This window comes from Bolinopsis microptera, chromosome 8, assembly GCF_026151205.1.
Source record: "Bolinopsis microptera isolate Bmic1 chromosome 8, MBARI_Bmic_1.0, whole genome shotgun sequence".
NCBI classification, from domain to species: domain Eukaryota; kingdom Metazoa; phylum Ctenophora; class Tentaculata; order Lobata; family Bolinopsidae; genus Bolinopsis; species Bolinopsis microptera.
Genome location: NC_087079.1, coordinates 8639531 through 8666265, shown reverse-complemented (window position 1 = coordinate 8666265; position 26735 = coordinate 8639531). Strand labels below are relative to the sequence as shown.

General features: G+C 37.8%; 1 protein-coding gene across 8 annotated transcripts; it reads right to left on the bottom strand.

Annotated features, from left to right (window-relative positions):
• Positions 1-3338: 3338 nt before the first annotated feature.
• LOC134819993 (rho GTPase-activating protein 35-like) lies at positions 3339-26735 on the bottom strand. Of its 8 annotated transcripts, none has more exons than XM_063830152.1 (25): positions 26622-26735; positions 24964-26355; positions 24628-24834; positions 23500-23614; positions 22701-22800; positions 21188-21353; positions 20024-20158; positions 19462-19634; positions 17902-17977; positions 16562-16679; positions 15232-15401; positions 13406-13504; positions 9388-9500; positions 8945-9222; positions 8637-8738; positions 7539-7821; positions 7193-7348; positions 6796-6943; positions 6364-6604; positions 6107-6239; positions 5719-5931; positions 5290-5439; positions 5005-5104; positions 4583-4829; positions 3339-4407 (listed from the first exon to the last, which is right to left on the bottom strand). In XM_063830152.1, the coding sequence occupies exons 1-25, from the start codon at positions 26726-26728 to the stop codon at positions 4090-4092; spliced, it is 5340 nt and encodes a 1779-aa protein (XP_063686222.1). In that variant the 5' UTR covers positions 26729-26735; the 3' UTR covers positions 3339-4089. The 8 variants fall into 8 exon arrangements, with proteins under 8 accessions (XP_063686222.1, XP_063686223.1, XP_063686225.1 ...); XM_063830153.1 differs by having other exon boundaries at positions 6107-6227; XM_063830155.1 differs by having other exon boundaries at positions 6796-6928.

Below are 26735 nucleotides of genomic sequence, written 5' to 3'. Positions count from 1 at the left end.
GACATTAACGAAACCACACTGACCTCCATCAGCATCACACCGAGTGTACTGGGTCCACAGCGCGCAGTATAGGTCACGCGGTAACACGTGTAGCGTTATCAGTAAGTCACGTGACGCGCAAGACACTGCGTTACCATGGTAACACACAATATTACCGGCGGTAATTCTAATTAAGGGAGCCCTCAGGGCTCAGGCAATGATATTAATATATTCACCATCTTTTTCTAGTAACACGATACAATATGATATAAAGGCATGAGCTTGAATAGAAGGTCAGTCCTTATTACTAAAAAAACGTTAAATGTTCTAAATTCTAAATTCTAATTATACTCCGATAATATTTAAATCATATTTGGATAATATTCTCGATTCTGCGGAAAATAGGTCATGTATATGGTCTAATTTTGACATCCATCGAGTCATCATTCTCTACAAGTACAAGTACATGTGGAAAATCCTCCACGGAAAGACCAGCAATGATCTGAAAGTTCTTAGTTCTACTTCTATTTGTTTCACGCCAAATTCCAAAAGCTTGGAAACCTAGCAGTTATTCCATCAAAACGTAAAACCAGTTCAACAGAAAACCTCACCTTGTTTGACAACACATTTGCAGTTCAGGGACCTAAAGCTAAATTGTGGAATGCAATCCCCTACCAGTACCGTTTGATGATTTGAATGTCATTGATCAATATCTCGAGCACTTCAAAGATAAGCTCATCAAGTTCATGTTGACTTTCTATAATACATAATAAGTCGCACACGTTGCAACCCCAGACCCCTTTTACTTGGCCTTTTTATTTCGTGCCACAAAGGGCCGGCCGAGAGAGCGTGCACGAGAGAGTTATACAACGTGTAGCAATAAGCCGCCGATCAAGGGATATACTACCTCACGTTGTAGCCCCTGTGACTTTCAATGGGGGTCACAGCGTGATACTGTCTAGTGGGGTATACGAACTCTCTGCTGTGCTGGTGCAACCAGCAACGAGCGAGACTTTACTTCGCTGTGGGGTGGTTAGAAGATGTGATGGCTCGTCAAGTCTTGACGAAACTCAACGTAGAACACACATCCATTGAGTCAAACTCAAAGAAGCACCAGGATTTAACACGCTCACAGGCTACTGGCTACCACGTCTCGTGTAACCCCAGGATTTGGTTTTGGATCGGAAACTCAAAACAACGACAGATGAGCGGTCTGCAATGACGTTACAGGTCGGAATTACCCAGAATTCACACTGGGCGATACTCATGGACGGTTCAAAAATAGGGAATTTTTCAGGAACAGGATACTGTGTGATTCGAGATATCACCTTAATAACACCAGAATGTGTGTGTGTCTGTGTGTCTGTCTGTCTGTCTGTCCGTGTGTTATACAAAAAAATGGTAAGAGTTACGGGACTGATTTTTTCGGTATAGTGTCGACAAAACTCTGATGAAGCCCATAGGAATTTTTTTTAAATCGGCCGATGGTAAGTGGTTTAATTGATGGTTTTGTACCACAAATGTTACATAAAATTGCGTGAGCAGAACGGCAAGAGTTACGGGGCTTGCTCTCTCTCTCTCTCATTACTGTGTAATATGTTATAGCTGCATTTAAGTAGCGTCATAATTTGATTAGCCCGGAAGATTCGCTGTAATGTTATACCTTAAGCTTATTAGGGGAGGGGGGACTGTTAGTGTTTGGGGTCTGTTTGGACTGCAGAGAGAGAGAGAGAGAGTTCATACGACAATGTTATGCGTGTTTTCAAATATAATATGCGGGTGTGGTGCGGAGTTAACAAGGGTTAATTTCTATAACCGATTTAAATAAAAATAGAAAGCGGTTCAAGAATCAAGACGGGAGTGATGAGGTGTAATACTCGGTGTTCAGACCTTATGATCATGGAGTGTGGTGCCTCATGGCTAATAATGACTTAATTATCCACAAGAAATAACTGATTATGAGATTATTGTTTAAGAAACTATGTTACATACATACATGGCGAGATCTCCATCCAAAAGGATTAGTCTGCGTCATCTGCGTCATTACTTTGTATTATACAACTTCGGCCGGTAATATTTCTCCATCCTTTTCGATCTGCAGCCAATCTTCTCATACAATCAATCGTGAGTCCATTACGATCCAATCTCTGCTCAGCATCTTCAATAAAAACATCATTTAAGCTCTTCCTAGGCCTGCCTCTTGATCGTTTCCCATGCTTGGGTTTCTATTCAAGTAGATAGTTAGGTAACCGATCTTCAGGCATTCTACTGACATGTCCAAACCAACGTAAGAAACTATTGGGTCACCTAATGCGGGTTTTGACTCAGCGGGTAATTACTCCTACCCTTTTAACTGCGGCAGTGAAATCCCGGCCGTAGGCCGGGTTACACTAGTACATATATAAACATATAAGCGAGGACCACAGACCAGACTCCAGAGACACTAGTTTCCACTTAGACACCCAGGCAACTGTGTATCAACTCACAATTGTTTGACGATCCCGATTCAGAAGTAACATGACCCACCAGGATCAGGAACGATGCACAGTCCTACGAGTTGCACATAACAGTCCACGACTTCCCCTGTACTGGAAGTGGAAGTCTCTGTCTAGCCGTCTTTAACCCGACGCGGGGCTGGAGTTTGCACCAGGGGCGGTAGTTAAACAGAGCTTCAAGACTCCAGGAGTATTTTGCCGTCATCTATGTATAATATGATTGTGGTATATGCCTATATGGTTTGGGAGTCTCTCTCTCTCCAGCAGCAGGAGTTGGAGACATAGGGACAAGTTGTGAAAGCCACCGTAAGGAAGGCTTAAATTTAAAACACACTGTAGATAGATCTGCTACCTTATCGGAAATTATTTGACCGGACATAATTTAATTGAACGGACATTAAAATGAGCGCTTAGGCCTCCATTGATACACGTTGTAATTGTATGTATACCTCTTTTCGCGCGCGGTGTTAAGAGATATTCAACATGCATCAAGGCCTCCAGCGTCCAATTTCCATACCAACACTGGAGTGGGCTCCAGTGTTGGTATGGAAACCTCTCCGCTCCGAAGTAATTTATGTCGAGTAACCTTTCTCATGTATAAGAAAGTTGTACTAGAAAACCTCCATATTAACTTTAAGGTAAATAGATCATTGACACAAATTTATTTCTACATATATTCATTGATATTGTTTCCAACTTGATGATGATTTCATGGTCTTCCTTCCTTTCTGAGCAGTTAAAAGCTTTAAGGTCTTAATATTTACAGATTTTCACGGTCCTCCCGACCTCCCGTCATGTCAAGTGAAAGATTTTTATTGATTATTGCTGTAAACTTCGTCAGATTGTTCAGTAAAACTCTATATATTTCAACAAATATTGCAAACAAAAATCTGCTTGTATTATTAAAAAGACAGAACATTGAATAATATATCATATCGTATTTATAGATAATTTTATACCACAGGCATAAAAAACAAAAATGTATTTTGAATTAACAACCTTCAAAATTTTCATTTCAAAATCAAAACAACCCTTGGGCCAATGAATTGAATTTGTGAGGTATACTGATCACAAAATTTCTTTAACGTTAAGTTAAAAATAATGTGAGCCAACAAAAATGTTTTTAAAAAGAGGCAAAGGAGCCTTCTTATAACTCAGTTAAAAAAATAGCACTATGATTCAGAAGTACATAACAAATTGTCTGAATGAAATGAATTTCTGCAGCAGTTTGCTTGTGAACCGGATAGCGTGAGGAGAGAACACTCAATTTTCTGTAACCTACTGAATCTCTTCGAAAGTAAGGTTATAATAACTTATTAATTATATCCTAAAAACAAAATTCGAGTTTAAAGCCGTAGTAAAAATATCCATCACTTGAACAGGAGTTTATCGTATAATGGTTTTAACAGTCGCTCTTCCTTGTCACATGCAATATAATGGAATATCGGCTCCTTAGTCCATGCATCCCACTACTTCTACATACAATGTACAATATACACGAATACAACGCTTCAAATTGTAGCTCCAATTTCAAAATAACACGGGTAACTCCTCCTCCACCGGAAAGAGGCGGGATTACAGAGTACACCCCGTGGTTAAGTGGGATTACCAATCGTTATCTGTTTGGCAGAACATCCGAATTGTTGGCTCTGATGACCAGTGGCACAGCGTCCACATACGTATTAGTGTTGGGGGATATTGTGGGATCCTCCTCGTACAACTCGGACAAGTCGTCCGGGTCTGCGTATTGAGGGCCGGTGATGGGTGACCTGAGGGCTGGATCTCGAGTGTAGGTGTTGGAGATGGAGGAGTAGAGAGGGTCGATGTAGTGGGGCACGTCGGAGGGGAGGTCGTAGTGCCGTGTTTCCTCTGGGAGGACTGGCAAGCTGTAGTGGACACTGCTGTATTGGTGACTTGATGGTGAGTTCATATCCTGGAAAATCACCACATTAAAATTTGTGGAATTAGAAAAATAAATCGAATTACATATTAGTGTTCATGTCTTTTTGAAATACATATTCAACGATCAACAAGTATTGAGTGAAGTAAAATATGCTATGTAAAATATATATGTAACATATTCTTTTCTCTGTTATCATTAGTCAGACCTGTTCCATAGTCTCATAAAGGGGTGCATACAAAGAAATTCCATCTTTGAGCGCATAAACATGAACATTCTCCAGGAGGTATCTAATACACCGCTGTTGTTGGACCATGTTGGGACTGTACGTGATTGGAACAGGACTTGTGGGCTCTGTCAGGTCCGTCAGGTTAGTGGAGCAGAGATCCGTGTTACCGTAGAATAGTATTGGAGCAAATGTCTCCTCAAGCTGGCCAACTCCTTTGTCTCGCATCCTGTAGGTTAGTTATGTGAGAGGAAGGTTTTTTATAGTTAGGCTACACCTCCATAAAACGGATTGATTTTCAAGCTGTATGAAAATGGATTAAAAATTAAGCATTCTGCAGTGATGGAAGGTAAAATTTGATCCCCCAATAAAGTATGTAACGAATGCAATTAAAAATAACAAACAAGCTAAGATGTTTCATCAGGTAGGACAGCAAGATTTTGTGACTTGTCTTCAACTCGTCAAAGCAGTCTCGTATCTTTGCGCCTCGACTTTCTTCACCGACTATAATACAGGAATATCAATTTTGTTGAATCAAAAATCCGAAATAAACATAATTTGTAGTATTAATTTTTACCTATGATGGGATACAGTTCTTGTTACAAAATATGGAATTATTCTGAATAATGAATATATAATCAGCTAATCTCTTTATCTCTACAATCTCTTTATCTCTACAATTTCTTCACCTGTCGCAATTTCCAGGAAATTAACATGATGCTCCGCGGGAATCATAGGAATTATCAAACTTGCGAGGTATCTCTTGAGCACAGTAGCTAATATGGTACAATCCATAGTCTGCTCTTCAAACACTCCGAATCTGCTGTCCGACAGGTCTCCTGGAAATGTACATTATTTATCATTATATTTTTACATTTTCCATTATATTTTCATTCGGTCATTCAGAAAACTTCTCGCATGATTGACACTAATACTCATTACTTTTTTAGGGCCACCCGTTCATGAGTGATCTTAGTGTCAAGATGACGAAATTTTGTTCAAACTTCCGGACATTATCACGTGATAACAAATGAATTGGTTTCAGTTTGTGCTTTGTTTTGTCAAAATCTCTTTAAGAGAGTCGAGTAGTTAAACATGAAAGTTAACATTAAAAGCACCTGATGTGGAAGAGACAGAGTTCTCATCAGTGGTAGTACTGGCGCTGATACTGTCATCAGTCGGGGACCGAGTTATCGTCAGATTTTTCAGAACTTTCCTCAGATTAAGCGAGCGATGTTCGTCTACCGCGTAAGCTGCTTCGTATGTCTTAACGAAGTTGTCCACCAGGTCAGACCGAGCTGTGTGCACGTAAAGACTTGTAGTAATCCGTCCTGGTAATGGAGACGATTAGACGTGTAGACTATGTCTGTGCAGCAAGTCATGCTTGACATAAACTTTCCGCGGAATTCCAAAATTTAAAACAATACAACAACTCTTATATACATATATGTTACATACATATCTAGCTCCATATTATGAAAATTCCAACGTTTCAAGGACACGAACCATGTTCAATGAAAGTGACGATCTGTTTCACCAGACTGGGCACATGTCCCACACGCAGCGCTTGGTTGAAGTAGGTTTTAGGACGCTTTATGTACTCGTACTCTTCCTGTGTCTTCTGTTTCTGCAAGTGGGACTATGTCATGTTAGCACTGAGGATCAATTATTATAATTGTAAAACAATTCTGATGTGATAAACATGATGTTAATTATGTAGTTAATGTGTAAATTTAAGTCAATCATTTGATTTGTTGACTAACCACAAGTTCAGGGTGGAATACCATGTCGTAAATATCCTCTTCATCAGGAGGCGGGCAGCTTGGTAATTCTGGACCAAACAGAGAGTCAGAGTTATCTATCAGGAATTCAACCATGTTACTGAATTTGGTTCTGTCGTCGTTCTTCATCAGTACGTCTTGGGTGGGCTGGAGAAGAGTGGGCCAGAAGATGATAGCCAGGTTGAAGGCTGACATCTTGTTCTGGTCTTTTAACTCTGCTATCCTGGTGATTTGAGGATTAAATCTTCAACCATGGTGATTTGAGGATGACGCTAACTTTTCCAAATTCGAATGAAAATAACTGGGCACATTTGCATTGTTTGATAGTATCCTAACAATTATGTTAAAAACCAGCTTAACTTTTCGCACATGTTCTATAAAAGAGACAACAGAGACAACACACAACCAACATACCTTGAAAGATGTCTGATAATGTACGCCAGGGTGAGCTTTCTCTGTTTAACAAAAGTATTCAGAATCTCCTGAACCTTTACCAGACTCCGAACCACGTGATCAGCATTTGCAGTTGCTTCTAGATTTCCTACCTCTGTTGAAGGTTTAGCTGAGAGCAAGCTAGATAACAGTTTAAAGAGAAAGCACAACCAATTTGTCAAATAGCATGCAAAGCACGAGTTTTATTTATGGCCACTTGGAAGAGAAAAACGCGCGTGAAATGAGTGCCCAACGCCTTTTTTGCGCCTCACATCAAACGTAAATATCCGCTAGTACCAGTTGCGCAAACATCCAAGCATCCGTGATCCTAGAAGATGATGGTACGTGATGTTTTGATTTAATTACAAAGTTTACATACCGACGGCGGCCAGGAGCAGATCATGAAACTCGTGGGGTATCACAGGAGTTGGGAGCCGCTTCAAAAACTTCTTAATGGAACTGGCGACCACGTGGACACTGACATCTAACTCGACTAGGTTGAACCCGGACAGGCTTTCTTCTTCACCGCTGAACGCTGAAATTGAGTTATTGATATGACTTTACGACGTAAATTGATAAGGGGGTTAAAAAATGGAATGATTTTCAGATTTTCAAACCACAAATTTAATATGTGTAGAAAAGGAGTTTTTTGAAAATGAACTAAACGATCTGAAAAACGTCAACACAGTACAGTGCTTTAAAAAGGAATTTCGATTTTAACTCACCCATCTCAAAAGTAGCTTCAAGCTGGTTAATCTGAAGCTTGTTTCCCTCTTTTCTATACAACCCCTCTATCGTCAAATCATGACACTCCAAATACTCCACACACAAGGAAGCATAATAAGGTACCCCTCCCCAAGGTGCTATCTCCTCCAAGCTCCGCCCAAAGTAACAACTTTCAACCACTTTGTGGTAGTCAGCTATCGAGGGCTGCTGTTTGAAGGACTTTGTGTTGGAGATGTCTCGTTTGGGATCCCAGCTTGCCAGCATTTTCTTGTTCTTCTCCAGCTAAGAAGGCGAGATTTAAGTATTACATTTTTAGAAATATATAGTTCGAGAACTATTGTTCTAGAATTATAGTTCTAGAACATGTTATTAGAATTTAGAATTATAGTTCTAGAACATATTATTAGAATTATAGTTCTAGAAAATGTAATTAGAATTAGGTTCCTTTTTTGGAGGCAATGATACCAGCTTAAACTTGTTTACCTAAAATATTTAAAAAAATTTATCGAGCAGCTATCATGAGACATTAAACACCATGTTTCCTTTCGTTGGTAAAAGAATGCATTTTAGCGATTTAGCGAGCTATATTAGCAAGATATAATTATCCCAACTAGACTCCCAAAAAAACAAGCGAGCGGTGTTAAACTCAATTCTCATATCATGCCAGCCCCCTGCTGGCCCCATACCAGCCCCCTACTGGCCCCATGCCAGCCCCCTATTGGCCCCATGCCAGCCCCTCTGCTGGCTCACTGTTCGCGAAGAGACCTTCCTTATTTGATGGAACTTATAATCAGACAGAAGGATTTGGTGGTGATGTGATAGGGAAATATTTCGAATAGATAGTGTTTCGTAAGTAACCACAGAAATTATCTGAGGGGTTCAGTGCATCATTTCTCTAATATTGAAGTATAATTACCTATACCAGTAGCTGAACCCTTTACAAGCTTAGAATTTTGCAATCACCATCCGCATATCCCAACGGATCTTTACCTACTATTGTTAATGCAATATTAAGTTGATCTTGAGTTAATTTGTGTTAACACTGCCCCAGTTTCTGATCTTCCTACATAACGTGAAGCGTACAATAGAATTCTAACCTGCTTTTGTTCCCTAGCTTTTCTCTTCCTTTCTTCCTTATCTTCCCGTTTCTTAATCTTGTTCTCTTCCCGTTTCTTCTTCTCCAACTTCTTCTGTTCAACCTGTAGATCAAAATATTAGGAGATTTACTCGGTAAAAACTTAATCAATAACTCCAACCTAAGAACTTCACAGTCGAACAAAAGGCTTGACTTAAGTTAGTAAGTCAGTCTGTAACTCATTCAGAATAATATAGAAATAGCATTTAGTAGTTACTACGCAAGACAAGCCATTGAACACGATAGCGTAAAAACATAATAAACAATAACCTCTTCTTCAGTAAGTTTCTTCGATTGTTTGAAAGCCTTAGGAATCCTCTTAGGCTTGAACGGAGAATCAGACAGTGAATGGGTGACCAAACCACCTGTCTTGTTCTGATTATCATCAGGTCCCTCACTGCTGGTCTCACTGAAATTCCTGTCGGGGCGAGGTGGAATTGGAGGAGACTTGGGTCCGGATTCTAGGTTATCAAATGAAGAGGAAGCTCGTTGTCTGTTCTTGTTTACTATAGAGTAGATCGGAGGCGTCTTATCTAGGCTTACTTTCTCTGAAAAAGGAGGTATGTATTATATTATTTATGTGATGACCTCGAAACACAATGTGTTTAATACGTGTAGTTTCAAGTGTCGAAGGGGGAGTATTCCAGTACACGAGCAAATAAATCGTAAGATAAGTGACAAAACCTTGAAATATATCAGTAAATGAACTGTACCTTTCATGTTTCTGGGCATGGAACTCCAGGAGTGGTTGGCAATACCGTCATCTCGTAGTTCGTTCCAACTAACACTCAAACTCTTGAACTTCTCCGGCAAACTGCGATGATGTCTTTAGTGGTGTTAGTTCACGTATTTTTAGTGGTGTTAGATGTTAGTTCACGTATTTTAGTTGTGTTAGTTCACGTATTTTTTAGTAATTCATCGTGACTTTCTGGTTAAGTTTTGTTTATCCAAGTTTGAACTATGTACAACTATATTTCAATTTATTTTCTCCAAAATTCACCTCAACAAGTCTGCGACATTTAACTGCCAGACAAAATCTTTAAATCCAGCTTCTAAGTGCGATAGTGACTATCGTCTTGCCAATTGTTTTAAGATGGTATTTTAGCCTCATAAATAACATTGTGCATAGATGAAAATACATTCTCAAAAGTACATGGAAACATCAATGATAATATGTACACTGAAACTTGTACTATTTTTACACTTTGAACCTATATAAACAGGATGTGGTACACGGTTTTAGTGGCTTGTAAACAATGAGAAATATCGTAGTTAATTTTATGGTGTCTTGTTAAAAATGCTCATTTACTCCTTCATTTAAATCAGTAAACCTTTTAACTTTCGGGCACAATAAAGTTTTTAGATGCACCTCTTTTAAATTTTAATGCGGCACAACGTCAGTAAATCTTCTGATGTCAGTAAACAATTAAACTCAATAAGTAAAAAAGATTTTCAGTTTCGCGAAATTGTTTTATCAGCAGATTGACCTAGCTAACAACACATTTTCAACGTCATCGCCTCTATAGCTCTATCTAAGACCTCAGTGCTATATGTTTAATCTTATCGCATTAATAGTGGGGAGATTAACAATAACAAGATATCAATTTCATCACATTAATATTAACAAGATATCAATTTCAGCACATTAATATTAACACGATATCAATTTCATCACATTAATATTAACACGATATCAATTTCATCACATTAATATTAACACGATATCAATTTCAGCACATTAATATTAACACGATATACGTTTCATCGTATTAAATCAACACGATATCAATCATAATTACCAGTAACAGTGGATAAGTTCCTTTTCAACAACTCTGAAAGAACGGTTCAAAGCCAGATAACCCCCAGTATCATTCTCATTTGACGGTTGCCGGAACAACGGTGAATCCTCCCCGCTAGAACAATCGAAATGGTCCGAAACTCCATCAAAATCAAACTCCGGTATTACCTCGTACACGTGTTTAGCAAAACGGTTAGAATTACTTTTACAACGGTTAGCGTTAAAAACATCCGGTGACAGGTCGCCGTCAGAGTTATCCTCGTACTCGATCGGATCCATGGAGTGAGGATCAATTACATTTCACGCTGGCTAAAACAAGCAACTCTATCAAATAAAACTCAGGTGTTTTACGCTGGGTGGTAAAAAACGAACAGGTCGGTAAAGCAAGGTTGAAGCACGATCCGGCACGCAAAAGCAGAGAGGGTGATATTAAACAGTTGGTACGGATTAATAAAACTGGAACGTGACATACGGCCTTGACAAGTTAAAACCTCGGCCGAGGCAGGGGAGAATTTCGTACTGCTACATAATTACCGTTAGTAAACAACCCGCGTAACCCAACACTTGTCGTAATTTAACTACTCGCCCCGTCATATTATTTGCTGACCAGGTCCCCAAATTATTCATTTATGACATTTTCTCGTCGTAACTTATACGACTTCAACTCTTATTTTGACTTATTAATAATGACGAGAACAGGGCAGGGGTTTCGGGAAGATTTCGGGAGCCTCTAAAACTGGATTGGGGCACTGCCAGACCAGCCAAAGCTTCAGCTCTCCAGTCTGACAACTGTCAGTGATGATAACTCTTTATTTTAACACAAGTTATTGGCTAATTCTTTGACAGATACGGCTTACTTGCGGTGCTTCATTTTCGATTTATGGCCGTTTATGGGGCTTTAATTTACGAATCCGGCGGATTGACTTGTTTAACAGTTACTGTTCCGGGCTTCTTCTATTAGCTATCTGTCCTTAAAAGGCATCAATTGTTCATATTAACTACCAGTAATTAAAATTTGGTACCTCTGTTTCGAATTTTTATTGGCTGTCACAGTTCAACACTTAAATATATGTATTATGTAATACAACTAAATTACCTTATTACGCAAAATTAATTTATCGATTGATTAAGGTGACAATCAAATTTCACATCAATTTGGCGTGTGAATAAAATCAAGTAAGGTTTCTTACATTTCGTGTGATATTCGTGTTATGCAATAAGTTTCATTTTTAAATAAGCATGCCGTATCAAAAATCTCCAAATGGATATTAATCGCAGTTATAAGTAATTATGTTTTAATGCGGAAATCTAAGGACTGCCAGCCAATATAATATATAATATAACTAGGTGATGACTTCTGAGTGTATGTCAGATTAAAGTACCATTTTTATGATATTGATCTAAATTCTAAATATTACTGTTCTTAAGCACAACCATAAACAGGCTGATGGCATCTAAATGGTCTATACTTAAAACCTAGATACCCTTCCATAATTTGCATGTGTCTTTACTCTGAAAGTTGAGACCGGATTTTTCTGAATCATCAAGAGCGAACAAAAACAAAGACAATTCTGACAATTCTAAATGTTCTACGTGCCAGGCGTTTAGACCAACTTTATAGCGATAAAGATTTAATTGGTCATGCTAACCGGTGAAACTACTAACTAGTCACGAATCGATTTTACAGATAAATGGTCTATAAGCTTAAATACAGGCTGGTTACAGACAGTGATAGTGACGGTCAATAAGCAAGTTCTGGTAAAACATTAACCTACCCTTTACGGTATAGGTCATAGGGGAACCGGACACGAGGGCGGAGAACACAAGGGCGGTAGACACAATAGCGGAGGACACGAGGGCGTAGGACACAAGGGCGGTACTTTCTTAAAAGGTTGGACACGAGGGCGAGTCACATGAATCACTTTAACATTGACAAACGGGTTTTTTAATGTTCTCAACAGTCTGGTTGAGGTAAAGCTTAGCTCGAAGAATTGGATCTACTCACGTGTAAATTTGAAACAAAACATAGTGATGTAACAAATAATCACCCAGATTTAAACGAGCCAAAAATTGAGAGATTTTCCTTAAATATCTCAGCCAACTCAGCAGCAGATTTTGGTGTTTGGTAACGTACTTAGACCGATCAAACACTGCCTAGATGTTCATGTGACAAACTTGGCCTTCAAAATATCGCAGTCGCTGACGCTACGGTTACCCGGGTTTAGATCAGGGGTAGTACGTACCAAAACGGGTATTTACTTTGGGTAGACGAATTTCACTGAGGTGTGTTCACTCAATTTCAAACCATCAATCCTCTCAGTTAAAACGACCATCATTTAGGACGGTTTTTGTTCCGCCTTCGTGTTCTACTGAAATGAATCATGTGATTCGCCCTCGTGTCCACCCTTTTAGGAAAGTAACGCCCCAGTGTCCTCAGCTGTTACGTCTACCGCCCTTGTTTCCTACGCCCTAGTGTCCTATACCCAAACAACGATAAACCTAAGCTACCCTTTACGAGAAGAATAGAGGTCATAGGTGTGAGAAGAGGCGCAGCAGTTTGGTTAGTGATTTGATGTTGTCATGCAATGATAATATTGAAATAAGTAAAGAAAAGTCGTTATTAGGGCAAAAAATAATACTTCCAACAAAACTATAGGCAAAAATAATGGCAAAGTTAAAACACCCTAGTTGGCATAATATCTGTTTAAGAGTTGAAGTATGACGTTAAATGACGTTAAAGGCCAACTAGGTGTCTTGAGAAAACTATCCTAACTATGTTTAAACAGAAGCAATTATAAGTTTTTGCTAGAAACAGTGTGGTAATACAGATTTTAACAAGCTTGCCACAAATTATTTAAAAATACTGATACTGTAAAAACTGATTATATAGATATACTGATTATATAGATATTATTAATAATAATAATTCGTACCTGCCGTACGGGCCATGTGGAGGAGGCGAGGCAAAGCCGAGTCTGTCCAAGGTGTGGGACCTGTGTCGCTGCATTCCTCCTTTTATTGACAGGTCGTTGCTGAAAACATTTACCGTCAAATTTAAATATCGTCATGTCTGAACTTGATGCACTTGATCAGCTGCTGTCATATATTATGAGAACTTATCAAGTAAGTAAATCACTCAGCTGTAACAGAATGATAAAACCGTTTAATTTACAATATGTAATAAACGTCAGTTCAAATTGTAAAACTATTCATTTATCATTGTTATAATCATATAATATTGTGTCAACGAGAGCCTGAACTTTTAAATCATACTGTGCACTTATTACCAAACTTTTGCGCTTATTCACTTGGGAAATAGCGAAGCTGCGAGGTCATAGCATCTTATGGATTCAGAGAAGCCATAGGATGAGTTAATGTTACATAACAGCGCTAACTGTTGACACATAACAGCTTATCTGTGACAGTGTGACCGATAAGAACATCTGAACTCAAAACTGATAGCATGTGTTCTTATGATAATCTGACGATAGTGATAATCTGACGATAGTGATAAGCTTGTTTAAATAAACAGTACTAATTGATGGGCACGGTATTTACGGTAGTTAAGAGTTCAGCGGACACGACGATTATTATTATGTGTTATTATAATATCCTCAAATCTTGTGGCATATTGGCGATTGGCCATTCTAAACTACGGTATATTTCCTGCTGGTTTTAAATTTAACAGGCTTGAATAGTTGTAATTATATGAAAATTGATATTCAGAAACCTAATGATTGTGATAAATCGTGATTGGCAAATTGCTTAATTCATCAGATCATTGGAACCAAATCACTTATCACAGTACACAAGCGCTGAGTAAACCATGACTATTTATTCCGCTACATGACCTCAGATCTCCGCCCATTAGGCTCATTATGTAATTACTATTATGTAATTAACATATCATATTATTTACCAATATCCGCAACAGAACGCAGACAGCTTGCAGCAATCGTTATTTACTGGTATTACAGTACGATATTCCCGTTGATCCCAGAGGCTGTATTCGCAATTAGTATATTTAGTATTTAATAGGTATTGTACCCACCCAGGCAGCAATTAGAAGCTATTGTACCCGCCTATTCTGCGGAAGTGAGCTTGCAAGCGCAGTAATTCTATCTAGACTATTCAAGACTAGATCTAGACTATTTCAGCAAATTCCGCTCTGTAATCCAAAGGTGTTAGGGATTAAACCTATCATAGATAATATAGGTTGGGCAATGGGCATCAGTTAAATTGTAGCCTAATCATGATGTAGCGTTTTAGAAAGCTTCTTTAGAAGTTGATGATAGGAGTATGGAATCATTTGTATACAACCATTATGTTGCAGTTTAACCACAACAAAATGATACACCATTGGCTTGCAATATTTGGAGTTAACTACAGTAAATATATGACATTCGGACAGTAAGTGATTCGCTCATAAGTATGCTTCTACTTAGCTACTTAGTTACATGAACGGAGCATGAAAAAAGCTTCAAGTTTAGTGCCTCCATATGTTACATCATACTTGAGAAACTGAACTTTATCAAGTATCCAGCTCCTTATTGATCAGTAGCTTGCTACTTCGCATGAAACTGATTTGACTATTTTAGAACAAAATTAATATTTCTGCTTGATCAATATACGAATCTTGCACAGAAAGTGTAATATATTTTTTCCCTATCTGAGATAATATATTATATGACATGGATAATTTAACAACTGAAGATGGCTAGAAACGGCATGAAAAGTAAAAACCAGTAAGAAAACTCACAAGCTGCCCTCGTCTTCGCTAGTATCCACCTCCAAGCTGAGATCTAGGGGGGTGTCCCCAACAAACTGGACACTGTGCTGCAACACGTGGAGTAACAACATATCTACTGCTGTGGTATGTTGTCCTATTGAGACCCTCCTGTTCGCTTGCTCTTGTTCCAACATTGTGTACTGAGGGGTGTTCGTGTTTATGTAACTAATGTTAAGCTTACATCGTGGACTGTCTAATTTAATTAATTAGATGAGCTTTAATTTTTAAATGTGAATATAGTCTGTGTAGTTATTGTTCTCATCGATTGAGTACATTCAAAGGCAGGTTTTACTTTGACAAAATTGAGGTTTTTGTGAAATAAAGAGAGTGAGTTATAAAAAAGTTATGTGTTTGATGTGGTAGATTATACTTCAAGTACACATACTTCATAAGTATAAAGAACTATTCAGCTCAAGCTAGCAGTGAACTAATATAAAAATAGTATTTAAAGGCGACTGTAAATGGGCATTTTTCGTTTTAAACTCGAAGATACAATGTCATTCAAAACTATATAACTATGGTTGAATTTGGTGTAATTTGTTTCGCATCACATTCATACGAATTGAATGTTAACGCCAGGAAAAACCGGGAGGATGAAAGCAATTAATCTCTTAATTTGAAAACCTAGGCAACGAAGAATTAACTGATGCAACAGTTTCGTGATCATACGTTCGCGTTTGAATTTCAACAAATTGATAATAAAATACTTAATATTTACAAGATATGTCATCATTATTATTATATCTAAATCCATCGTCAACTCATTCAAACATTTGAACAAAGAGAACAAAACTACATTTCCTTCCATTAGTTTTCACTTAGAGAGACCATTGCCCAGTATTCAAACAATTTGCGTCACAACATCTCCAAGATCTGCAAGAGAGTTGCAAAACCCCTGTTATTATAGAGCTCCGTTGATAAGTGATATATCGCCCAAAAGATATTTGTCCACTCTACTGTTCCAGAATTCACTACTGTAGGGACGAACACGAGACTTTTTACACGTGATGCTTTTTAACCAATCAGGGAACAAATACAACCGCACGTGATAATTTTTAACCAATCAGCGACCGAATACAACTGAACACCTACTATAATACAGACAGAGTGTTTATTGGTGTCAGAAAAAGGAGCGTCACCCATTGTCATATTGCACGTCAATGATAAGCAGTACTACGGGCTATTATACCCCTTCAATCTTCAGAGATCGTTTAAAATCAAACCCCCGAATAAATGATTTAACTATACTTCTACTAGGTACTCATCAGACTTTAACTCAGTTGACAGCTCACACACTCACCTGAATTCCAAGGTCGATGGCTGTCTGGGTGATGGCAGACGTGTAAGACAGAGAGTTGGGGGTCTGGACCACTACTAGACCCAGACTACGGGATACGTTGTTCTCCGTCATGTAGTACCTGCCAATGTAGCAATTAGTCTATCTGTTATAGCAATTTGCTACCTGATAATATCTGAAATGATTTAATAGCGTGCATGATTCTATTATTTCCATACTAAGTCTCGCTTGAAGGTCTTAAAATATGAACATATTCTTTGGGTATATTTTTAATGTCGAAGCGTGTAATAAATGTTAGAATTTATTTATTATTTATTTAAGCATTTCAATTATCAAGTGTCATGCTTACCTGTGAATACTGAAAATTAGACTAATAAAATAACTTCACTTTAATGTGGTTCAGGTATTTACAAGCATCGTACTAATATTATCACTGCAATGCTTGCAAATACCTTACCACATTAAGAGAATTTATTTTATTTCTCTACTCACGAGGAGTTTACATTAACTCCACATACAGATCACCTTTACTCAATATTTCCTAAGAATTACAAATCCTCACGTTTTACACACTCACACGATATTCAGCCGCTCTAAATTATCCCGAATATTCTAAGAATATCCCCGCCGCTGGTTTAGACCTTACCCCCGGTCTTGATAAGAATTAAGAAGTCCGCACAAACTGTATGCTCTACAATGATTGATAAGGAAGAACAATTTATCAGCTGAAAGATTAGCCCCCTCCAACACTCCCTGTATGTGTAATTCAATTACTGCCTAGCTTAACTAGATAATTAGGATTACCGCACGTATTATGAGAAGCTGGAGCTGCTCTCAATATACAAAATATGCGTAATATATTTAAATTACGCGGTTGAAGGGAGGCCTCCTTCAGTGTGTGTATGATAATCTCGATGATAATGACATAAGGAGTTCATGTGTGTTATGAGTATAATATAAGGTTCGTACTGTTGTGTACTGAAGCTTTGTTTAAGGGTACGGGTAGCAACCCGGTAGCAAACAAGATGTAGGTAGCAAACAAGATGCAGTATTCATGAGCTCTGTTATGCTGATGTTGTTATTATTATACCCGTACTACAATAAATAATGCATGGATTATGGATGTTACCTGAATCGTACGATTAAACTGCGTGTTAAAATCAACAACAATTTACTCAAACTTAACCTGATCCGACTCACTCTTCCTGAATAACTTATCAATTAAGTATGCAGTATATAATATATTCCGTATATAATATATATCTACACTCACCTCCGCAGCAACCCGGAATTGGGTTTGAATTTCACGTTCTGAAATCTCACATACCCGACAATCGACATACCTGGCATTTTCTAGGGAGGCTCGCCGGGAATCCTTGCAGACTAGCACGCAGCCATGCTCTGTGTAGGACTCTTTATCTGGGGGTGGTGAGAATTTGTAAATTGTTACTCTGGCAACCACCTCTACTGGAGTGTTACGTTATTATTTGTTATTATGTAATGAGTTATATATTATTAAATGTTGTGTTTAGTAGCGATATAAAGTTAGGCGGCGATATATATATATCTGATTATAATTAGTGGGATCTTGCGGTTATTGCAGGAGTTTATTCTGGTGAATGTTAATCTAGGTGGTAATACATTGAGCGGTGGTCACTGAGGTGAACACATCACAATCTATCAATAAATTTGCATGACAGCACATAGATTTGTGCGCTATAGACGTTATAACAATATTGATAATAACTACGAATGAGTTGTGATACAAACGTTGCAGGATCACACTCAATAATCCACACTCCCAGAGATGACTACTTTCAGTAGACACCCCAATCTCTCACACCCACAACACTGATACATGTTGTACGTGTGTAATAATAATGAGGGTACAACAGAGCTCACACATTGTGGGGATTCAGGGTGCCCCCCGAATATAATATCAGTATTGCAGTGTTAGAGATGCAGTATTAGCTATTAGAGGTGCCTGAACGTCTGATAAATGGATATAGCGTTACTCTGAGTCCACCTGGTGCACTGTATTTGTAGCTCTTATCATTGAAAGGGGGGAGGGGAGTGAGGAATATGGGGAGAGATGGAGAGTGGGTGCCTGGGGGGGGGGGGGGGGTGTGGACAGAGGGACCGTCCAAGAGAGACCTAACTTGCGTAGGTGATTTGTAATTATAATAAGTTAGTATAAGCTTATACTTATAACTTATATGGAAAGTAGTGACATGGTCAGGTGGGCCCGAGATGATAATTTTGATTTAGACACATAATAAGATAATAACTATGACATACATAATATTATATACCATACATTATATATATATAATATATTATGTTACAGGCAAATGATATTACGCAACTTATAGGTATTACATGAGATATGTTGTTACAGATCTATACTTGGAATGTGGCCAGATAAAATATACAAGTAAGTTCTGGAGTTCAGCAAATTGGAATTACAGGAACCAAACTTGTTGATTTATAATTCAAGACACAACTAGTAGTGTTAAGTGTAGAGTAAAATTAGCGAGGTTGAAGGATGAGTTGTTAATTGAAGATGATGCACGATGACTTCCTTGACCACGATTTGACGGTAGATACAGTAGATGTAGCGAGATGTAGTGTAACGTGTGCTAATTAAGGCGTGACACTGTGATAAGTTAGGTCGGATTGTGCAGACTACAACTAGACCTGCATTTTGAGGAATCCGACGGAAAAGTCTAGTTTGGACAACATTAAACACATATTTTATTCTACACGACTAGGTGTTCTTACAGCCAATGTCTAACGATAAATAATATTAAATATAAATGTATTAATAAATTTGAATACTGATAATAATGATAAATAATATGTTACTATGTAACATTCCTACCAAGATAATGTAACATTCCTACCAAGATAATGGAGCAGGTGAACCATAACAAAGACTGGAACTCCATTCAATAAGGTGTGAAGAACGAACACTCCCGGCTCGTAGGGGTGCACGAAACAGTACTGGAACTTAAACAGGGAGTTTGTTAGCTCCTTCAGGCTTGTGTCGTCGTCATACAACATTCTTATTGTTAAGCTGAGGGAGATTATAGTATAGTGTGTTTAAATATTGATAGTGTGCAAGTTTAATAGACTTTATCTTAAATGGTTATAAATTTATTCAGCCAGTTTAGATCGTAACTATTGTAAATCAAAATATTCATCAACTTCTACAATGGGTGGATTTTGCCAATCTTGTAGCCGAATAGAGTGACTCATGGAAGTCTTAAAAGTTCCAACAATCGGACTTAGTAATCAGCGCCTTGTCATCACCCCGTTCAAATGACAATTACATGACAAACCTCGTTTTTAAAGTTCGATAGCCACAATGCATAACAATATTTTAGCGTTGCGTTGATTTCTTATGATTATAATTAATATAACTATAACTTTTTAAATACATTTTGTTATCTTTAATTTCCTTACTTTAAAACAGTTTTGTTAGCGCTGGAAGGAGTCTCTATAAACTCAGATCTTGTCTGTATCAGAGCAATGTTGCTAGTTAGAACTGAACTGATAGTCTCCTGAAGCGTGTCTTCAGATATCAGCTCACAGTTCAACCTGGATAACTCGATACTGTTAATAAATATATAATAGCGACAGTCACTATATTAGTGTTATTGGTAAGCATGACCTTTTACTATACCTTCAAAATATATATATGTTGTTGACAAAATAATGAATTTTTAATGGCATCAGGTCACTTTTTAGAGAGTGGACGTGATTTTTGCAAAAACAAACTGAAGAAATTTTACTGTGAGTAGATGTAAATAATTCTAAGTCATCAATAGGATTTTACATATGACCTGAATTTAGTGGTTTAAATTACAATTATCATATTCCCTGTAACTTTATATTTGTGTGTCTCAACACCGACTAAGACGATGAATGTATTTTTAAGGTTAAAGTTAGTGTTCGATAATCTGATAATAATAAGTCCTCAAAGACGCCGAAAAAAGTGTTCATAATTGTTCAGTGGGAAGTTAGGAGCTGAACGAATTAATTTGCATCAGTGAAGTTTTTAAGGCAGTAAACGGTAGTTTCACAGAATTCATCCAGCAACTTTTCATGTTTCCATTTTGATAAGGTTTCCAATTTCCAGAGACAGATATATAACTGGAGTAAACCAGATCATAATTAGCTATAGTAATGTATAAAATAAAAAAGTTTACTGTGTTAACTTTTAACATATTTAATTTTCCCAGAGCGATATAGGTTCATATTTTCTGTCAGGCACGTGGACAAAATTTTGAAAAGATTATGATGACTTGTATAGAAGCCAAATCTAGCCACATGCTCAAATTTAGACGTGGAATTTAAACATTTAATTGCTTTTATCGACCACAAAGAACTTTTAGTTTGAAATTTCGATAAACATTCCAAAGAAAATTTAGGCTTTCAATAAGCTATAAATAGAGTTTATAGCTTCCAATATAATAGCTTAATTATCATATTCATTGTTAGTTTTTTTTTGTGAAAGCCTACAGCTGAAGAGCCCCCGCCCCCCCCCCCCCCCCCCCCCCCCCCCGTTTCAGAAGAGCTGACTATTAACCCCCCCCCCCCCCACCCCACAGTAAACAAATAACCCACCTGTGAGCAAAGCGGGACCCCTCCTCCTCTGTAACAGTCTGGTTATCTGAAGGTATGTAAACTATCTGACACGGTAACCCTCTGTAACTCTTCTGTATTCGGTCAAAAGATCGGGTTATTGTTCTAAATGAGTCCCAGTCATCTGTTCGGTAAACACCAATTATCACTGAAATAAGCAAATTAATTAGTAATAATAAGTAAATTAGTTAAGTACCATTTACAACAGATAAACTTTTCGATTTAAAATTTTTCAATTCCGTTAGATAAAATAACCTAAATTTTAAAACCTAAAGCATTCCACAAATTTACAAGCTGCAGCTAGTGAGCTGTGCAGGATTATAATTGTTTACAATGTTTTGTTGTCTGCAAACAATTGCATTAGCGGCCATTGTCCATCTCTGGAGATGAGAACAGTTTATAACAAAAGACTAGGAAGCAACACATTACTATATTATCATCATTATAATGGATCTGTCTTGTCAGTCTCAGAGTTGTCCACAGTTTTGTGTGGCAGCTTGCATCAATTACTGCACGGCCTTCCTGTCCTTAAGGCGCAGACTTTTCTTTGCTTGAAATTACATTCCCCGCAATTTTATTACAAGATCAGCTTGCATCTTTAACAATGCTTAAGTACGTGATTTTTATTTCTTTTTAAAACTTTAGGCTGAAGAGAGAATAGCTTTTCCTGCCTCTAAGGTAAACACATGAGGATCTAATGGTTCCCTAATCCCTAGTACAGAGAAGATTATGATCAAAGTAAGACAGGTGTTAAATGAATAAAGATGAGTAGAAGGCGGAACGGAGTGGTAATAAACATAAGCCCTGATTCTGAAGCAGCGACAGATAACGGCAGTTAGAGATGAGAGTTGGGTGGCTCCAGACTAAATACTACAGGGTATTAACATGCTGTATGAATATTTAATTGGTTGTGTAGGGTGGGGTTATGATACTCTATTGTTCGTACGATCAATGATCATGGTGGCAGAAAATCAAATGCAAGCAAAGCGAGGGAGCCTCTGGGTAGGTTTAAAATTAGTAAGCCGCCCTCGATTTGAAAATCCCAACACCTAACAATAGACAAAGCTAAAGGGGAGGACATTCTTATTCTCCCTCTTCTCTGAAAAAAGTCTGACAGCTGATCTTGGTTTTTACAAATGTTCCAAAACATGCTCATTCTGAGATTAAAGCTGTATTGTAGTAGCTTCGAGCACGGTGGATAGCTGGTAGCTCCCGGTACTAAACTCATTATGTACAGAGTAATACAACAAATTGAGTCAACACAGGATCATACCTGATCTCCAGTTTTCCTGCCAAGTCAGTACACTTCATCCAATGCAATCATCTGACATGACGTCATGGTGGCATGATGTAAGAGACCTATCTCACTGAGCATGATGTTTTTTGTCTGGGTCGTTTCATGTTTATTGTTTGTCTGTCGGTTTGTTTGTAAACAAGTCTGTCATATGTCATCCGACAGTCGGCAAATCATCATGCACAAGATGTAAGCTCTTACAATGAATAGGAAAATCGGGGAAGATCTCGACATTGTCGGGGTCTCGAGCAGTGACCGCTACAGTGTAGGACACGTCATCAACCGTCACCTCGGAACACTCCTGAAGAGGGGGCAGTTAGTTTAGACAATCCTAAAAATAGATTGTAAGTTTGTGTAAAGTAGGTCACACAGGTCGGTGATCTTTTTGTGAAAAGAAGCTTTTAGTGAAGAGAGTTAGGAGCGTGTAGCAAGCTAATCAGACGAAGTTTAATTGAGAATTATCCAACGAATAGTTTCACTTAGCTTTGACATACCATTGTCATTTCAAATTCGTGGGTACTTGTCAAATTTTAAATGATTTTTACACTTTACAGTTTACAGCCTTGGTTTCACTTCCCATGTACATGTTAAGAGGCAGTAAAACTAGCGGGCGGCGATGTATGGGGACTTGCCGCCCCATGGCAACATTACATTATATATATTGCTTCTGTTACATTGCTTCCTGTTAATATAAAACTCCATAACATAAAACGAATATTATATATGATGTTAAATGTCATATTACTACTGTGAAAAGAATACGAATAGGTATTAAGTATTTTGTACAGCTCTCCTGGAATAGCATCGACCACATTTTAATATCTTGTTCTTCTAAAAGCCTTTAAATTTATAATTATCACCCGCGATGTTATATATAAACATAATTAAATGCTATGTTAGGAATGAGAAACCAGGATATATGACATGATCATTTTAAAGTGACACATTCATAACTCCCATTTAATATATTTAGCAACACTCCTCATGAGTAAGTACTAACCTGGGATATTTTATCAGCCCATCTCTGAGCGGTGTCGGTGCAGCCGGACATAACGATTACTGCCACTTCCTCGTCCCCAACGTTCAGTGTATTCGAGTAACCCAGTTCCTTTCTCCTGAAAGTGCGATGTGATATTAACCAAATTTAAACTTTACTTTCATACAAGTATAAGTACAGGACTTTACTTTAAGTAGGAATTCAGATATTTTCTCCTGGTGGCCGTAGGGTAGAATAATAAACTTATTTTTATAATACAAGAACTTAACGGGATACAGGACATTACTTTCCTTACTTTAACTATGTTATTTAGTGTACTTAACTAGTGTACAGTTGTTAATTGGGAACAAACTTAACTTTTAGTAGCACACCACTAGGCCGGCTTTAGTAAATAACCCCGCACGTGTTTCACACCAGAAAACCGGGTCGGAGTTGTAGATCAGGTTTCAAAGTATAATTTCGGGCACACACTCAACGTGCTGATTTACATATAATTATATGAGCAGGTTACCTACACCTTAATAAACGAGTTAATAATAAGTTGTAAGTAGCAAGTGAGAATCCTGCACTAAACTTATCACCACTACACTTATCACCCCCACTCTTATGAAATACGATATAATGCAGGTACAGTGCAGTGTAAGATTATTATATATAAGAATATGTGTACAGCGGGCTCTTACAGGGCTGCAGATTTAAAGGTCAGACTCCTGCTGCGACTAATGCAGATTGCAGATTTAAAGGTCAGACTGCTGCTGCGACTGATGCAGATTGCAGATTTAAAGGTCTGACTGCTGCTGCGACTGATGCAGATTGCAGATTTAAAGGTCAGACTCCTGCTGCGATTAATGCAGATTGCAGATATAAAGGTCAGACTCCTGCTGCGACTGATGCAGATTGCAGATGGCCCAGGTGTGACGTGTACATATTCATTATTCAATGTCTGAATCAATGACCATTGAATTCGTGGAGATGTTTATCTTTAATTAGTGATGTTTGATCTGTGATTCGAGAACAATGCAGTGCGATTTCGCAAGCATTTAGAATTTTAGTATTTAAAATACCCGCAAAACCACGTACTTAAAAGAAGAATTACAGGGAAAAACAATCCTCATTAAGGAAAATACTTACGCCATAGTTTTCTCGACAATAACAGACTTGTACCGCTTCTCAACACTAGACAGCTCCATTTGGTTTCTGGTTCCCTTGACAATTACAGCAAGGTGCTGGAGAAGAAGACAGTCCCTCTTGCTCTCCATGTGACAAAAGTTGGTCCACCTCACATCTTCTTTAAGGCCATTAGTTAAAGATTGTAAAGCGTCTGGCTTAAGGTCACCCCTGGGAATAAAGATATTGTAAAGTTATGCAAAATTTACATTATTACAAGATTAGTGCCAACAAAAAATAACTCACGAGTTTTCTAGCAATCAATAAAAACTGTTTAAGGCAGTTAACATGAAGTCATACCCAGGAAGTTGCATTCTAAACAGGTCAGTGTTCTCCAACAACATTTCCTCTAACTCTTTCTCGTACTGTTTAGCGATGACAAGCTGGTGATCGTTGTAAATACTCTTACTTTTCGCTCTGTTCAACTTGGAAAACTTTTCATCAACACAGTTAAGTACATCATCTAAACTCAGGCCAGGAAGAATGTTGTTAGCTTGTGTGAGAGACCGCTCAAATTCGTCAGCCAGATCTATTTCATCCTGCTCCTCTTGCAACTTGGCGATTCTGTGATCAAAGCAAATGATTGCTTCCTGCTCATGGAGTAAATCAAGTGGTATAAGAATTCTGTTCGTTTCTGGGGAATGTTGCACTCCCATATCTTTCCAAGATTTCTCATCTGATAGAGCAACAAAATACTCATTAAAGTCAGGATGGTTTCTGATAAACTGAATGGCAACTTTATGATCGGCAAGGTTCAAACTACCAATGAAATGACCAAAAACGGTCTTCAGATCTTTAAGATAAAGATTTTTTCGTTTTTCATTGAGCTTGATTGTCAAATTTCTTATGTGTCGGTCTAAAATGGACTTAGCCTTCTTTGTTCCATACAACTCACAATAATTCTGAAAATGCTTGTTTTCCTTGCAGAATTGCATGAATTCAAACCATGTCACATTCTTGTCAATGACTGACTTTTCAGTAAGAGTATTAAACATTCTTGATACTTCAGTGCGCTTTTCTTTCAGGATTTTAAAGGATTCTTCATATGATGGTGTGACAAAGTTCTTTAAAGTACTTTTATTTCCCTGTTTGGCTAACTTTGCTGCAAGATGGAAAACAAGGTTGATGTTTATGTTGTCATGAGAAGAAATCTCAACCACAGGAGCCTTATTTCGTATGGTCAGATTCTTTATTGCATCAATATGTTTACATTGCATTTCATCATATTTTGAAAGAACCAGAACTAAGGGCTTTTTGACCCCTTTGACGAATGACTCGAACATATTGTACTGTTCAACAAAATGAACATCTTCCCTAGAAACATCAAACACATAAATATACGCATCAATCACAACCTTCTCTGCTTTTTCACAAGGAAATTTCTCAGAGCGGGAATCTTTATCACCAAATGCCAGCTGATCATAATCAATATACTGATACTTAGGGCCATGAGTATTGATCTTTGGGTTCAACGCTCGTTTCAGATAGGTTTCACTCCCACCAAAAGCTTTGAAATTACTGTCATCATAAAATTGGGTGTGTTCTATGATTCTTAATCCCCAATTACAGTTATCAAATGTCCTTTTAGTATACCCCCAGTATAAGAAGTTTTCATTATTTATTATCTGACCACAGAAGTCCTGATTAGAGACACCAGAAGGATGGTAATCTGAATATTCATCTTCCTTTGATCTGAAATACAAGCACATGTTAAAGATAACCATAGTAACTACATTATGATTATGAACAATTAACATACAGTTAAAGATCTGTATCATTTAGGAAGATGAGAACCGGAACAGTCACATGCTGCACTGTTATATATTATGTTATCATTATTGTAATCTAAACAATGATTATTTGACTTAGATCAGAAGGTTTGAACATGATCACATTACAAAGATATAAAGTTGATAACACATGAAAAAATTAGCAAATGACGATAAAGTCAATGTTACCTCATAAATCGGTTGCAAAGACATGATTTTCCTGGACCAATATTCTCCTTTGAACTGAAACTTGGGAGGCCAACGACGGCCACCCAGCATGTAAATTCATCAGCCATACATCTG